Source organism: Tachypleus tridentatus, chromosome 2 (assembly GCF_004210375.1).
Source record: "Tachypleus tridentatus isolate NWPU-2018 chromosome 2, ASM421037v1, whole genome shotgun sequence".
Classification (NCBI taxonomy): Eukaryota; Metazoa; Arthropoda; class Merostomata; order Xiphosura; family Limulidae; genus Tachypleus; species Tachypleus tridentatus.
In genome coordinates this window covers 94283269-94300860 of record NC_134826.1, presented here as the reverse complement: position 1 = coordinate 94300860, position 17592 = coordinate 94283269, and the positions used below count along the sequence as shown (strand labels likewise).

The 17592-nt window shown below is 34.8% G+C and overlaps 1 protein-coding gene across 3 annotated transcripts in view; it reads left to right on the top strand.

The window, feature by feature from the left end:
* Window positions 1-268: 268 nt before the first annotated feature.
* The window catches only part of LOC143244584 (uncharacterized), a 107141-nt gene continuing 89817 nt past the window's right edge, over window positions 269-17592 (top strand). For 2 of the 3 annotated variants that reach the window (XM_076489546.1, XM_076489542.1), the window contains exon 1: window positions 270-1097. In XM_076489546.1, the coding sequence (XP_076345661.1) occupies window positions 1036-1097 (62 nt within the window). In that variant the 5' untranslated portion in view covers window positions 270-1035. Of the gene's footprint in view, window positions 1098-17592 lie in introns of all 3 variants that reach the window. The other variant, XM_076489543.1, reaches the window with a different exon arrangement.

The following is a 17592-nucleotide window of genomic DNA, read 5'->3' as shown; positions in this document are numbered from 1 at the left end:
AATAGGGCGTAATGAGTTGTCTCTGTCTAATTTTTGTGCCAACTGATATTAACAGCACGCCCTTTTTTCACATACATCGTAAGTACCTCACATAGCTTGGTATTCAACTTGTTAACTGCCTGAGTAGGTGACGCACGTTAATTTCTTTTATGTATGACCTTCAGAATTTGCTGCTCCTGTGTCCTCCAGCAGTCTTCATTGTTCTCTCCTCGAAACAACTTGAACTCGTCCAAACCTGCTTGTCTCGCATCTACTTCGTCGTGTGTAATAATAAAGAGACTAGTTCATTGACTCACTCTTTCCTCGATGGAGTAAATACTGGTATGAACGGTGTTAAAATGTTCGTTTTTTTCCCTCTACTTCGTTGTTAATTCTCCTGTACATTTTGAGTAAATCCTCTTGCAGTGTTAGCAGGAGTCTAATCCATTTAGTCAATCAACAAACCTTTCTGAAAATCTTAATGATTTTAAGGGAAATATTATATTGACTTTAACTTATTCAGTGACAAAGTATATTTACGTATTTGTATGAGTAATCGAAAACTATGAATTTTGAAATTCTCGGTCTGAATAAGATTTTGAACTCTAGTGTTACACTGAATTAAAAAAACAAACGATCTTTACTTGGATCTTGTTCTTTACTCCAACACTGGCAACAGTCCTTTAGCACGTGGCGTTCGTAGGATGAGTATTAACGACAATTTAGAAGTGTTTAAATGTATTAATGTTATGAACTTTTAGATTTTTGAGAAAAATAGTTGCAAAAATGCGTTAATATGACGTGAAGAAATGGATCAATGCCGACCGTATTCACTAAGACTAAGTGTAGGAACTCCAAGCTAATGGAAAGCAATTGATGCTTTGTGCTAGAGTTTGAAAGGAGTTGTCTAGACTTAGCGTTAGTGATTAAGCTTATGTGAGGTACGTAAGTGTAGTTTTATATAGCTGCAACAATCGGTAACACTGACAGGAAAACTGTTTTTGAAGATATCTGTGATAATTTATTGTGTTTAGTCCTACTGCCAACCGATAAGAAATGAGCAACGTAAAGGCTTTGTCTGCAGGTCATATTGGCAATTCTGTTTACGTTGAAATGAGGTATGTGACACTATCAATTTAAACTAAGTTATAACGTTAAGCCTAACTTAATTATATTGTGTGTAAGTTTAACGTTTTGCGATATTTGCTTTATCAACGCTAACACGAACAGTGCATTACTTGCTGAATTTAATTATATCATGGTTAAGGTATAAAAGCTTGATTTCTTTAAAAAGGCAGGTAGATAAGCTTTATTCAAAACACATGTTTACTATGAAGCATTAATTTCATTCTTCAATAATTAGTTGCAAATTGTACAGAGTATACAACTTGCAGGACTTAACGTGAATATTAGTAATCTTGATTTAGTTATTTAAACTCCATTGAAAATTTCATAAAACCTATGCTATCTCGATGATTACATTCAGTGTATAATTTTTGCAAGATATCGGATTCATAACCTGTTTCAGATATATTATCAAAATCTAGATTAAAGGAAGAAACACTTACTTTCAAAACTTGCACGTTGATATTTGATTGACACGTGGTCAACCACATTAGTCTATTTTATATTTATCTCAAATAAATAATAACGTTTAAATTATCTTCAATCTCGCTCTTTTTCCATACAACACCAGAGATGCACTACTTTTTTTTCTAGAAATCAAGCACTAATGAGATCAAATAAGAAAGTATTTTATTTAACCTAGTTATTATGACATTGAGAATTGTCTCGTGAAAATATTTATTTTATTCTAAATGTCCATTCATCACGAGCTTTTGATAGTTATTATCTGAAATAGTATTCAGTCACTTTATCACAGTCCTTTGTTACGGATCTGCATGGTATGTTTCACGAAAAAAAAATATCAAGGTAGAATTTTTGAGAAGTTGTTACATAGTTTTAATGGCCCGGCATGGCCAGGTGGTTAAGGCACTCGACTCGTAATCCGAGGGTCGCTGGTTCGAATCCTCGTTACACCAAATATGCTCGCCCTCTCACCATTGGGGGCGTTATATTGTGACGGCCAATCTCACTATTCGTTGGTAAAAGAGTAGCCCAAAAGTTGGCGGTGGGTGACGATGACTAGCTGCCTTCCCTGTAGTCTTACAATGCTAAATTAGGAACGGCTAGCGTAGATAGCCCTCATGTAGCTTTGCGCGAGATTCAAAGACAAACAGACACAATTTAAAATCAATTATAATTTGATATATCAAAATTCTGAACAAATTAAAACTCAAGGTGTTAGTATTGCCTTATAAAATGTACACGCATATAATTTAAGTATTTTCATTGAAAAAAAACCTCAACGTTTAGTGTTATACAGTTTGAAAATAAATTGTATAGTTATTCGGAATAAAAAATATCATACGACTTGCAACTGGTATTCATAATTTAGGTTACTCCAGTAATTACATCTAAAAGTGATGAATAAATAAAGTTCCTCAAGGGGAATGAATTGCAAAGATAACTGTTAAAAAATGGATGTTGGATGAATGTAGGTAGAATTTCAATCAGTTATATGTTGTTACCAACAGGTTAGAGTTGTCCAGTATAACCAGTAGTTTTCAAAACAGATCTGTTCTAACGTTATTTTGTTGGATTTTTTTTATAAATATAATGGATATGACTCAGCATATTTATATGGTATTTGTTATAAACAAAAACAAGCGCAAACGAAAATTTAAAAAATGATGCACCAACAGAGAGGATTCGTAGGGTACAGACTGTAATGTGGGATTTAAAATTTACCCTACGTTTTGGAGGTGACTGCGAAAGTAGGACCAACATTGCAGTGGGGATACACCGTCTATCAATCTTAATCTCCGTTCACCATTCCCACGTGAAGAATAATTAAATAATAAAGTAGCGAAAGGAATAGAAATAGAAATTAGGAGAGCGAGACGCGGACGTTCAAGTCCTCAACGTCCCACGTCTATATAGGTCTTCACTGTCTTGTGAGAAGGTGACTGCTCTATAAAGTAACAAACAAATAAATAATAAAGAAAAAATTATGAGCCTTTTGTTTGGTGCAGCGTTTTTTATTTGTTTATAACAAATTATCATTAGGCAGAGGTTTGTTTTAGCATTTTTAACGTGGTCCTTGATATATATCAAGTTATTACGCTAGATACTTAAAAGATTCCAAGCTGGAACCATAGGCACAGTAAGTTTCCGCGTTTTAGTATGATAACGTTCTTGGTTTTCTATTATGATCTTTCAAAACACTAACTGTGGGGACTCTGTGACGCTTTTGACCCAGAACTATTGCGAAGTATACGATGTTGAAGCGGTAATCGATTTTACATTAGTTGCTACACTAGATAATATTTTGTAAACAAAAATATCGTCTTAACTCGGTTGTAATTTATACAAATCACACTATGTAACACAAGTTTTGTTCCTGGATACTATGTATTATTTCTTAATTGCTTATGTTGTAAAAGTACAGAAAATGGCCATTATTCCCTTCAAACTTTGCTTTTGTGACCTGAATAATGATATTTAGAAATTAACCTATTTTCTATGTAAAAAACGAGCAAATTTGCACATTTTTATTTACATAAGATGTGAATCAAGATTTACATGTATTTATACTAAAGTTGTACTAAAACGAATAATAATGTTTAGAAATGAGTAGTTTTTTCGAGATTTGCGCCTGTAATGTAAATCACTTTCACGTATCAGCCACCAAAGTTTCCCTTCATGCTTTCGTTATATGCTCCCAGGTCACAAAAGCAAAGTTTGAAGAGAAAAATAGGTCTTTTTCCATTTACTTTAGGCATAAGCAATTGGGAAATAACACTTTCTGTCCAGGAACAAGAAAAAAGTAAAAATTTTGTTACATGGTGTTACAGAACTATTGCAAAGTAAAAGATTTCCGTGTGGCAGATGTCTCAAATAGTATATTAGTTCCAGTATGCATCTCTTTAGACTAGTAACACTACGAGAAAGTTGAATTTGAACACAGGTTTACAGTTCAACATCCATTTTAGTTCATAGCTAACTCTAGTAGACAGAAACGTGTACCCTGATGACATACAACAATCAAAAATGAAACGGTGGTGAATGTTTATGGTGGACACTTCAAATAAAAGGAATATTTCTTATCGCCCAGTTTAATCCCAATTTTAGTAAGGACTGTTCTGTCACCGAGCTATATTTACAATTTTGTGATAGTAAATGTTGGATTAAAAGGGTACGTAAGGGGAAAGATTATCTTTAGCATTACGTTAATGCAAGCTCATGTATTGAGTCAATGACAAAATTAAGTTATATTAGTATTTTGATCTTTCGACATCAAATGTTACACGTTAAGATATTCTCTTTTTGCGGGATTAATTTGATTATCTAATGAAACGTCCTGATTATGTATAATTTAACGACACTTCAATCATAGTATTTTTTTTAACATTCATGTTTTGAAGTTGCGCAAAATATTACATTATTACGCAATTTTACATTTTTAAACACCCAAGTTAATTGAAAAAAGATTTGTGATTAATCAATTGTCGTGGCAGTTAATTGCAAGTTTCAGATTATTTAGATAAAGAAGTATTACAACAAGACATTTGGATGATGTACATCATCAAACATCTAAGTTGAAAGCCTACAACGTTTTAACGTGTTCTATCATACCATCATATTTTGTTTTATATATCCTTAGGTGTTGCAGGAAAGTAGAGCGTAGATAATTAGTCTGGTTTCGGAATCAATTTTAAACCCAGAGCTAGGCCTTCCCAAACGTTTTTATTTTCTTGTAATTTTTTTTTTTTTTTTTTGAATTTCGCACAAAGGTACACGAGGGCTATCTGCGCTCTTGTAATACTACTAATGTAACGCGGTAATTTAATGTAAATTTATTAGTATTTGGTGATCATGTTTCATTATTAGTGACCTATTTAAATAAATATTTATTACGAAACTTCCCTTTATCATGATGCGTGGATTTATTTTATTTATTTATTTATTAAAGCCATTACTATCTTTCGGAGCTTGGACGTGTAAGGCTTCTGTTTTTAGTTTCCAATTCACTTCACTGAATTTGTTATTTTGCTTGAATGAAATGTGAAATATCAAATAATAAATGTACGTTTTTTTTAAATCTCTTGCTATGTAATAAAAGAAGGGTTTCATTCCTGCAGTTTTATCATCCAAGGCGATGTATGCTTGTTATTTTCTTGAATATGCATTTGTTTGTGTTGTATGGTAGAAAGACCTGTAAATTTTTGTGTAATTCGTTTGTATGGGTTTCATTCAGATTTGAAGTTTAACGAAATCCAGAGTAATATATATGTATATTAATAGACAGTGGCGTATTTAAGTAAAGGTAGAGAGGGCTCAGTCCCAGAGCCTATAGTCATAATGGGGGCCCATTGATAATTTTATTCAATGTATAATTGCATGGGATGTAGGGCCCACAAAATTTATAAGCTCCTGGGCCCACACAACCTTAAATCCTCCACTGTTAATAAAATTGTCTCGATCAGCTTTGTACTGTATTAAAAAAAAAAAAAATTCCAAACAATAAGTCTGTGATTAGGCAGTCTTAGTTTTTATCTGTGTTGTGGCTTGTATTTTCGGTCTTAAAAGTGTTGTAAGGTATTTTTAGTGTTAACTGTATAAATATCTTGATGGAGCATTAATAATGTTAAGATATAAATATCTTGAAGTGAAATGCTGTAACTAGTTTCGGATCCAGGACAATGTCTCACCTGCATGATCACGGACTCGCTTTAAAACAAATTCACTTTTGATGTTGAATTCCTATTCATAAATAGTTTTACAAAAATGTGGTGTTCCTTTGATAAACATAAGATACATACTTTGTGAAAAATTATAAGACTTGGATGTGATAATCAAATAAGTCAAACACCAAAATTTCCCTAATTTTTATGAATATTCAGGAAGTTGTTTTGAACGATGTTTCGCTTGTGGGCAGTTTCTCTAAATTTTCTTTACGTGAATAGAAATATCTGTGTTTTGTGTTCAGACAAAATTGGTTTTTTTTTCATACGTTTGTATTTTCCAATCATTGTTTGAAAATTTTATTATCTTGTATTCGACTGACAAAATGTATTTGACAATTGTTTTATTGAAATAAAACCATTTCTTTCTATTGAGTCGCCAATTTTATGCAACAAAGTACCGACTTTTTTTTTGCAACAATGTATAATTTTTCACCTTAAAATACAAGCTATAATAATCAGATTACCTAATTGTCTGTTGGAAACACACTTTTTGAAGTAATTTTCCTGACAAAATTAAAGTTCTCTCTTTGAAACAAACAAACTTTCAAGATAGCTTTAAAAGAAAGTAATAATAAATAAAAAAGGTAGACTATATAAAAAACATATGGATAATACATTATCCTTTTTTTCAAAACCTGGCGTCCGTATCCAACTTCATTCAAATATGATTTAGGTTTGTTATACTTCAGACTTCTATGAGCTTGCTTTGATCTTTACAAGAACATGTAATATTAGTTACTGTTTTAAACCAAGATTAAAATGTACATATTCCGTCTATGAATGATGAGAAGTGGTAGGATAGTAAAACGAATTTATTAAGTACCATGAAACTAGCACTGCATTTGGAAATTACTGTTGCAACTTTCCTGCAACTTCTTTCGGTCGGAATAGGTTTTTTTTTCAGTCAAAAATTCATATTTTGCCCAATATGCGAGAGTTATGACTTTACAAAGAGTATTACTTTCCTCGTTTTTCTATTTATTTATTTTGAGAAAGAAAAAAAAAAAAACAACGTCGCGTGAAGCGTCCTAAATGATGGATTGAAGGGCTTATAAACAAATCTAATCGCACGTTACCGAAATAGATTTAGGCCAAATAAACGACTGTATCATTTTATCTGTTAAATGCGTCCAATTATAGATATGTTGATACTTTAAACATATCTATCGCAAGAGGGATTCATTATACACAAACTAAAGTTATTTATGCTATACAGATCATTAAGGTCTCTTTTATCGTCTATAGTTTCTTGTGCTTCGCGAAATAGGCAACAGACCTTCTTGACCAGTGGAGTTGAAGAATCGAGGTTTCATTGTTAATTGTTTTTGACACCTGAACGGCAATAATAAATATGCCACGTGGGTGCTCTACTTTTCTGTCTCACGGGGTGATTTCCGGAAACCAGTACTTTATGGTAGCTAGGTGTGTCGGGAAAAATAGTTCCCTCGTTTTTGTAGTTTTATGGTTTACTGCTAATTATTAGAATGAAACTTTTATAGTCCAACTTGAAGAACCATAATGTTTTAAAACTTTTGTAAATTCTTCTGTTCAGTTTAGTAATATACTTAAAGCTAGGTAGCGCATTTATTTCGTAAATTAATCAGGAATTTCGATGGTGTAGATACGGTGGAAAGGCGCTGGAGTGAGATTTATCTTTGGTTAAGTTAAAGATAGAAACCAATCTGATTTTTATCTTCACTTTAATTACTTAAGTCTACAGTCTCTTCTAAATCAGCTATTGTGATTATTTATATCTCAAAACTGTCATGATGACAGATGATTAATTACTTTGTAACCATATTATTCAAGTATTTCATTGTTTTTATGACTTAAAATGGCTCGAAGAGACCGTTGAAACGTACTAAATACAAATTAAGAGGTAAAGGTCCGACTGAGTATTTATACTTTCTAAGTGTTATTGTCACATTTTATGTTACCATTTTACATCAAACTTGGATAATAATTTTCGGTTGATATTCGAACTCTCGATCTATTCTTGCGACATTGGGTAACGGCTACTTTTTCTCAGAGTTTAATATCTTATGTTACATCGAAGGAATAACTCGCTTAGCTCATCCGGACAGCTGAACAAGCACTAAAGTGTAAGAGCCATCTTGCCTTTGACGACATTCAGGCGTTCCACCAACAACAGCAGAAACATTCAAGATAGAGCTCTTAGAAGTCTGTTAATGGATTACGAGGGGCTAAATAATAATAAACGTATTTCTTGATGACGAGAAACCCACTTGAAATAAAAAGGTATCTCAGAATGGCTGGTATGGAAATTAACACTTTTTGTTTTATTCATAAGTGTTAATACCAATACCAGCCGCTCTGAGATACAATGAACGTATTTAATGTAAATAACTAATAACCAATCCAGTTCCGTTTATTATTATTATTATCTAAAAGCTATTTATGCCAGGTTTTTAAATATTAACTTATTTATCAGTCATATTTCGTTGTGTAAATATTAACATTATTCTGTAACAAGTATTATTTTTGTAGAAACACTGTAACTACTCTTCATTTGCAGTGGGCATTAAGAGAGAAAAACCTCTGAAATGCTATTTATATATGAATTACAATACGTTCACAACTATAGTTTAACTGCTGAAAGCTGGCTTGGCATTGGAAACAAGTAAGCCTAAAATTTGTGATTAAAATAACGTAGCCTGCAGAATTCGTTTTTTTACATTCTTTTAAAATCAGAGTTTAGACCCCTGTTGGACAGCAGTAAGTCTACGGAATTTCAACGCTAAAATACGGGATTCATTTTCTCGCGGTGAACTTAGCACTTACCCTAATGTGGTTTTACTCTAAAAACAAAGTAATCAGACCAGAGATGTGTGTAAATAGTATTTCGGATCCATATTTTGTCTACCACAATTGAATGTCCAGTAGGTGAATTTTAATAACAGAACTCGTCAGTTGATCTGGATTTTTAACACACTTTAGGCCGAAAAACTAGCTAAATTTTTTTACCTGTTTTTTAAAACTTTGTTGATCTGATGAAATTTAGTAATTTAGCTACTTTTTTAACGTTTCGCATTTTGTCTACTTTTGGAGCTCATATCAGAGGCGTGGAACGTGACTTCTTAAAATGATTATATAACCAGCATTTCAGATAAACTTTACTCATTGTCCAGTGCAATTAACGAGTTTAGATATTGAATGAAAAACTTCCTGGATATTGACATAGCGTGCAACAAAAATAGATAAGAAATACTGTTTTTGCACATTTTTGACAGGAATTGCGATGTAGGGAAATAAAGAAGAATATGACAAAACTAATTAAAGTTTACTTAATTTTATCACAAATGCTTCAAGACGTTGTCCGGTATGCGTAAGGGAAGAAAATCACTCTGTCAAAAGTGTGAACAAAGTTGTCGCTTTCGTGTTCATAGTGCTTATTTATTGTCTTGTTACTATAATGGAGGTAACATATGTCAGTATCTCTGTATGTAACGAAAACTTCTGAGCTATCTATTGAGTGGCACCGCAAACAAATATCCATAAAAAAAAGAATCGCATTTTGGGTATTCAAGATTAAACAATTATAAATATAACTGTAATATGTGTAACAACATTTTCTTTATAAGAACAGTTTTAGATAAAGGTACTCTCTTCACACAAGAACGCGATTTTTACTAGAATTGTATGTAAAGGTTTGATTAATATCTTTATTGATGTGATTTTTAAATGTAGTATTGAGAAACTGGGTTTAGAAAAAACTATTGTTTCTGTAAACGGTACAGTTTTTAATGTATAAAAACATTTTTTTGTAGAAAATGTTCACTTTTCTCAATTTTTTTAAGGAGGGATGAATATTACGATTAGACCGTAGAGTAGTGTTTCTGCTAGTTTCAGTAAGAAGCCTTAGATAATGCGAGTTCAGTGCCTGACTGTATTTTTGTAAACGTCGCGTACGTGTTTCGTTCCCAGTGTTTGGTAATGTATGAAGGTGGAAAAATTTATTATAACTAGCTTACCTTGGACTGTACTTTATTGTTTTCGCTATAATATATTTCATCTAAAGAACAGCACGTGCAGTACCGGCATAACAAACAACACCGATATTCGAACAACGCGTGCGAGAGCTGTGTGATAAATGAGAGTGACGCTGTAAATAAAACTGCAGTAGTAATGTACCTACGGATAATGAGTGATAAAGAAAAAAGAAATACTGCGTAGTTTTCGAATAGTCCAAAGTTCAGGTGGAAAGAAAAGTCTAATAAGAGTTTAATCTAAAATTTTGTGAGTAAACACATTGTCCCTAACTATAAGCACATCACGAATGAAACTTCAATCATCTTGAACAAAATACTAGGTTATTTATAGTCAACGTAATATGTTAAAAATAGGACATCATTCGCTAAAAAAACATGTTGCACCTCGCTTAAACTAGTGATGTCTTTCTAGGCTAACCTCACACCGGTTAGAAGTTCACTTCTTATCGAAGAGGATATTTAATGTCCTCGTAGAAACAGTAACGTCCGAAGTAATTCACTGAAGTTAAATGTTTGTAATGTACGAAATCTACAACGTTACTGGTCAAAACTTGTAGTTTTCCCAATAATAGAAATTAAACACAGTTATAGGTTCCTAGATCTATAGGTATTGACTGTAGCTGTTCAATAATAATAATTTACTTCCTTCAGCTAGCCGCTTTATTATAGTAATCACGCAACTTTTTATAACTATCGTTAAAATTCTTGCGTGTTTTCGTCAAACAAGCATTGTTGATTCCTACATTTTCTATAATTTTTGACAAGTTTCGAGAACAGGCAGGATTTGCGCAATACACAGTCAAGAATATACGTCAAAGTAAAAAATAACAAGTTTAGATACTACAACAAACTTATAATGGTTAATCCGTTACAGAACGTGTATAAAAAAAATTAACGTTTAGTTGCTTTAAGTATCTTTTCGTATGATATGCAGTGTCAAATACTGCTGCTGAGATTCTTCATCAAACAGGTTTCATCTTCAACCTTTCTCAGGGTGTTTGCACATATTTTATAACTATAACCATTACCCTGCCCACCAAAGAAACCATACTGGTCGTTTGCTTTGTGCTGACTCAACTTGGGGTATCGAAAACCACATTTCAGCTTATAATTTTCCAGACTTGCCGCTGTGCCACTGGAGGGCATATACACTCAGTGACCTCTTTATTAGGTATACCTATCTCTTACCGGGTAGGATCTCCACCCCTTTTGCATCCAGAACAGCCTGAATTATTCGCGGCATGGATTCAACAAAGTGCTGGAAACATTCTTTAGGGATTTTGGTCCATGCTGATTCGGTAGCATCACGCAGTTTCTACAGATTTTTCGGCCACACATTTATGTTGCGAACTTCTTATTTTACCTCATTCCACAAAGGTGCTGTATTGGATTGAGACCTGGGGACTGTGCAGGCCATTGGAGTACACTAAAGTCACTGTCACGCTCATGTAACCAACTTAAGATGATGTGTGCTTTGTAACATAGCGCATTATCCTGTTGGAAGTAGCCATTGGAAAACGTGTAGACTGCGGCCATAAATGGATGCACATAGCAACAATGCTCAAGTACGCTGTGGCATTCAAATCAGTTGGTCTTAAGGAGCCTAATGTGTGCCAAGAAAACTCCCTACACTATTACACAACTACCACCAAACTGCGCCGTTGATACAAAGAAGGATGGATTCATGGATTCATGTTGTTTATGTCAAATTCTGATTCTACTATCTGCATGTCGCAACAGAAACTGAGATTCGTCAGATCAGGCAACGTTCTTACAATCATCTATATCCAGTTTTGGGGATCTTGTGCTCACTGTAGCCTCAACTTCCTGCTTTTAGCTGACAGGAGTGAAACCTAGCGTGATGTTGTACTGCTGTAGTCCATCCATTTCAAGGTTCAAAACATTGTGTGCTCAGAGATGCCCTTCTGCACACCACTGTTGTAAAGAGTGGTTATTTAAGTATTTGTGGACTTCCTGTCAGCTTGAAAGAGTCTAGCCATTTTCCTCTGACCTCCCTTATTAACAAGGTGTCTCCGCCCACAGAACTTTCGCTCACTGAAAAATACAGGTCTAGAGACTGTAGTGGTGAAAATTTCATGAGGTCAGCAGTTTCTGAGATGCAGGAACCATCATGTCTGGTATCAACAATCGTTCCACGATCACAGTCGCTTAGATCACGCATATTTTCCATTCTGATGTCTGCATGCTTTATATATTGAGTTGGACCCACATGATCCGCCGTTTGTCTATTTGCGATAAAGAGCATGTTTACCTAATAAAGTGGCCACTGAGTGTATTAGTCGTACTCACTTGTCACTCGGAAATATATTGTTACGTTATTACAATTTATCTCGAACGAATGTTCAATTCATGATGTTACATACATTACGTGTTACGATTTCAAATAACCGGAAATTTGAACTTTAAAGTTAATTAAATGTTGATATATATCAAATTTATATTTACCAACAAGACTGATACACACAATTATATTTTAGTATATGAATAGTAATGCAATTGACATTAACGGTTATTACAAGTAACAGTTTATATACGAGTTTTACAAACTTGTAAACTATAACGAGTATTTTGTCTAATACAAAACTGAATATTTTATCGATGGTTCAGGTCCAGGATGAGCAAATTAATTCTGAGTTGATATTGTTACCCCTCACTTAAGTTAACGTTGTCTTTTCTTGGCTTGCCTCACACCCTTACAAGCTGATCTTTTATAGAGGAAGATATTTAATGTCCTCGTAGAAATACTAATGCCCGAAGTTAATTCAATGAAGTTGCACGGTTTGTAATGTTCGAAATCTTTAATCGTTTCTGGTCATTTTTTGGGGGTGATTAATAAGTGTTACCCACAATTTTAGCTTCCAAGACTTCTAGTATACTGATTGTAGCTTGTTTGTTTCTTGAATTTCGCTCAAAGTTAAACGAAGGCTATCTGCGCTAGCCATTACTAATTAGAGGGAAGGTAGCTAGTGTGTGTTTTTCGTGTAGCAAAGCCACAAAGGGCTATCTTCTCAGCCCACCGAGGGTAATCGAACCCCTGATTTTAGCGTTGTAAATCCGGAGACATACCGCTGTACTTGCGGGGGGCGGTAGCTAGTCATCACCATCTACCACCAACTCTTGGGCTACATTTTTACCAACGAATAGTGGGATTGGCCGTAACTTTATAACGCCCCCACGGCTGAAAGAGGCGAGTATGTTTGGTGTGACGGGGATTCGAACCCACGAACCTCGGATTACGAGTCGAGCGCCTTAACCACCTGGCCATGCTGGGCCGACTGTAGCTAACCAATAATATTTGTCTCTAGGCGCGTTGGTTTATATAGTTTAAGGCGAGATTCTCGAATGCTCAACACAGTTCCAAGACACGCCTAAATTTTCGTAAACCACATATTGTTGATTCTTGCTCTTGAGAATCTTCTACAAATTTGGAGAACAGACTGGACTTTAGCAATACACTTCCAACAATATACGTTAACTTTGGACTTTAGTATTTCTACGAATACATGAGATATTGTCGTCGGAAAGAAGCACGTGTGAAGATTAGAGCTAGCTCGCCATCCCATCAAGTGAAGTGTATCGGTGTATTAATATAAAATTAATTTGCTCGTCGTAGACCGGGAACGTTGATAAAATATTCACTTCGAGACCTGATATAAAACTGAATATTCTTCGTGAGTTTGTAAAACAATAAACAAGGCCTACTTTACAGTACATGGTCATAACCTATAAATCACTCATCGTCACATCTCGCTACTTGCAGCTTATCAATGTTAACACTAGCTAGCTAATGCAGTATGCCTAAGCCTTTGGTGGGTTTCCACATAAAACTTGTGGAGCCGAATTATTGACATATCCCATTTCCTTTCATTTTTCTGAACAGGAGGGAATTCTCAATAACTGCAACACTTGAAATTATTTTAGGCGGGATTAGAGTAAATTAATATACGAGATATTGTTTTCCTTTTTATTAGGCCAATGTTTTTTTTAGTTTAGTTTTAAGAATTTTTTTTCCCAATTAAGGTAGATGTCAGAGTAGAAAAAACATAAAAGTAAGATTGTGACAACAGCTGTGTGAAACCCCTGACCGTGTCATTCTCGTGTTCGTCTATCAAGTCACCAGTGGTTTTATCCAAATTAATTTTTGTGTTTGATGTCTCACGATACCATAAGTTTTCCTTCATTACGCCATTTTGCACGCCATCGTGTCCGTAGATTTTGAAACGTACGGCGGCAATTTCGTCGTAAACTTTTACCCTGCAATTTTTACTTGACAATTAAAATGGGGTCTTTAGGTGGTTGCTTGATCTTCATCTTGAAGTAAAATAGCGGAAGACATTTTAAAGTTGCTCATCATATTTTCGATTTTAACGGCACTTTTATAGTCGTGTAGAGATTATTAATACACCTGTAAACCGAACGTTGATTAAAATGAACTGTTATTATTACTATTGTTATTATAAGGAGAGGCAAACGATAGAAGTTGGCGAAGTTGTGGAACGGTAGGCATACACACGCTCGCGCGCATTATATTGTTCCAAGCATCACGCGATATATTTTTATCATCGTTTACGTAACTAAGGTAGGCTGCAGGGGCGTAGATCCTGGGTGGATGGGGGTATATAACCCCCCTTCATTTTACGTGGGGGGTATGGTACATACAACTATCCCCCCTACAGTTTGGTCTGTTGAATTGTTTTATTGCATCACAGGCCTACAAATTGTGTGTTTGTTCTTGTGATTCTCATGTTCTTACCAATCGAATTACATAATTAGCCCTAGATGTAGGCTTTTTCAGTAGTAGCCGAAATGTACATCTTTAATATAGGCGTGCTTCTAAGCTTTTCGATCTAAGCGATAGTTCGTAAGTATCAGTCAGTAGGCCTAAGTATACATGCAGGGCTTGCAAGCACGATCACAGAATCTACCTACGTCTTGTAGGTAGTGTAAGATTAAGTAAAATTGTCATCACAACAGATTGAACAGAGCATGACATTCGAAAATATTACTCCCAAGCGTAAACTCCTGTCATCTAGATCTGGCAGGCCATTTGTAGCTTGTAGCTGCATCAATCTTATGTGTATATTGTGCGGTTTTCCTACGCCATTTGTTCTTATGCATGTCTGGCCGATTTTATTGTCGAACGCTTTACTCTCCTTAGTTTTCGAAGCAGCTGACTATAGTGTACGTTTAGTGTACAGTTAACGACATGTTCGGGCCGCTCGGATCCAGACGCACCCTACATCACCCCCCCCCCTCCATTCATTTAGTCTGAGCCTCGATTTTACAACAGGGCTCATTACACCTGTGTTTGTGGCCCTCATTAATCCATGAAATTTCAGATTATCACCGCCCTCTAATAAAGAAAGTGCTGGTGCTTCATGGTAAAAGAACAATATATTCTTTTATCATAGATAGTAAAAATATTGTATTTTCTTGTATAATTAGAACACAAAAGGAGCGATTTCAACAGCCTGAAGCCTCTACTTGAATTATATTGCTAGTTTTTGTTTAGGTGTTTTTATTTAATAGACGTGCTTAAAGACATTATATCACAACGTGTTTGCCTTTTGATGAGCTTTAACAGGAATATAATATATTTGTGATTGTTTAAGTATTTTTCGAAAAACTTGCAATTACTTGTGTTGTAACTAGCACACATTATTGTCCCAGCGATGCCTAGGCGGTCAGTCGGCTCGGTCGTCACTGTGTCACACTTAAATACATTGTACAGTTCAGTCCTATTTCCATTCTTTTCTATCTTCGTTCGTTGTACGTTAGAGTTTTTCAATAAAGACTGTATTTTAGCCTATTGAGTCATCCGGGAAACAGATTCCAATTATAACAATGTGTTATAATGTTAGAATGTGTTCGAGATTCTATCCAGTGGGTACATGAACTTGGTGTCTTGCTTCAGAAGTCAGGCAAATACAAGACAATCTTTGAAAATATTGTATCGTCAGACAGCCACAATGGTCCAGTTAAATACATCCGCCCACTGCGTCCAATACGCTGGTTGTGCCGTCTATCTGCAATTACATGTGCTAAATGATCACTACAGTGACATTGTTGATTCTTTTTCTGAATTAGTAAATGAAAAATCAGATTTAGCAGTGAAAGCACGAGGTCTGCTGGACAGGTTTGACAATTCCTTTGTCAGTTTTAGGATTGTTGACGGCTCAGCATCCATTAGCTGCATTAGAGGAACTAAACCGTGCATTCCAAGCAAAATCAGCGACAGTATCTGGCATGATTGAAGCATCTGCAATGACAGTTGAGCAATTGCGAAGAGAGGAAAATTACAACAAGATATTAGATGAAGCTGAGAAAAAGATAACGTTTCTAGATCTGGTGCCTATTGAACTATCATGAATTCGCAGACTCCCCAGAAGGATCACAGGTGATGGCTCAGCACACCATTCTGCAACAGCTAGAGATTACTACAGAAGCCAATATTTTGAATTTGTGGTCACAGTCATAGAACATTTGACCACTAGATTCAATGCAGACAACAATGACTTGAGGCAATATCTGGCACTCGAGAACATGATCTCATCTGGCAAGATTGACAACTCGGTTATAAACTTCTATCCAAAAATCTCTGCACAACAGCTCGAGTTTCAGTTGCCCATGTTCAAAGGAACAACAAAAGCGGTATCTCTGAAAGGTGCGAAGGATGCTTGCTGTAAAATGCATGAAACAAGCCAGCAGGTGTTTAGTGAAGTGTTCCTTCTCATGAAAATTTTACTTTTATGTCCAGTATCCAGCTGCGAATGTGAACGCAGCTTTTCTGCATAAGTCGGTTGAAGACGTGGTTAAGGTCAACTATGTCTCAGTGCCGCCTCAACCATGTGGCAGTTTGTCACACTCACAAAAATGAGGTCGACAAGATAAATATAGAAGAGCTTATGAAATAATTCATAAACAGATCATCACAAATGAGGTCTACGTTTGGGAACATGTAGACTAGAGGACTAACTGAATCTTACTTCAATAAAAATTATGAATAATTATGTGCTACATTGTATTGATGTGTAATTTTCAAGAGTTCGCAAAGATATTTTAATTATTTTTATCAAACAACATGAACAGTTTTTCAGTAGATATAAACTTATCAAGGGTAATTAATAATTTTATTAATATTTGAAAACGTAATTCATGCAATGAAAGTTATTAGTAACCTTGTCAAGTATAATGGCCATCTTTTATACTGTGCAGTGTGCAGGAATAAATTCATGTGGCAGTTAATTAGTGTCACATTTGTCTTTATTCTATTAACATTTTGAAAACTGTTCACAACATTTCAGTTATACAAACCTACATGGAAACCTTGAAGTATCGTGGAAACAAGATTACTCTGTGACTGCATGTTTACAGCTTTCAGGTTCACGTAATCAGAGTTTACCAATTTGCAAATTGAACAGTCCACATAAGTGGTTGAAAAAATCATCCCCACCATCGGGTGTAAAAAAGCTACGCCCCTGTGTAGGCTTAGCTTCGAATAATTAAATATGTATGTTTTTAAACTTGGGACGAATTTGTATTTCACTTCATTGTTTTGTTGTACCCAAATAGATCTATTTTGTGTTGTTACTAAGTTTTTAAAGTAACTTTGAGTAAAGATATGTGGTTTGTTATTGTTATGTAAATAACTAGCGAACCCATAAGTCTATGAATCACATTTATAGGGCCGCTATAATGGAAGTTTAATATTTGAACTTTTATTTTGCACTCTTTTCAATTTAATGATTATTGTAGCTATAATATAAATTTAA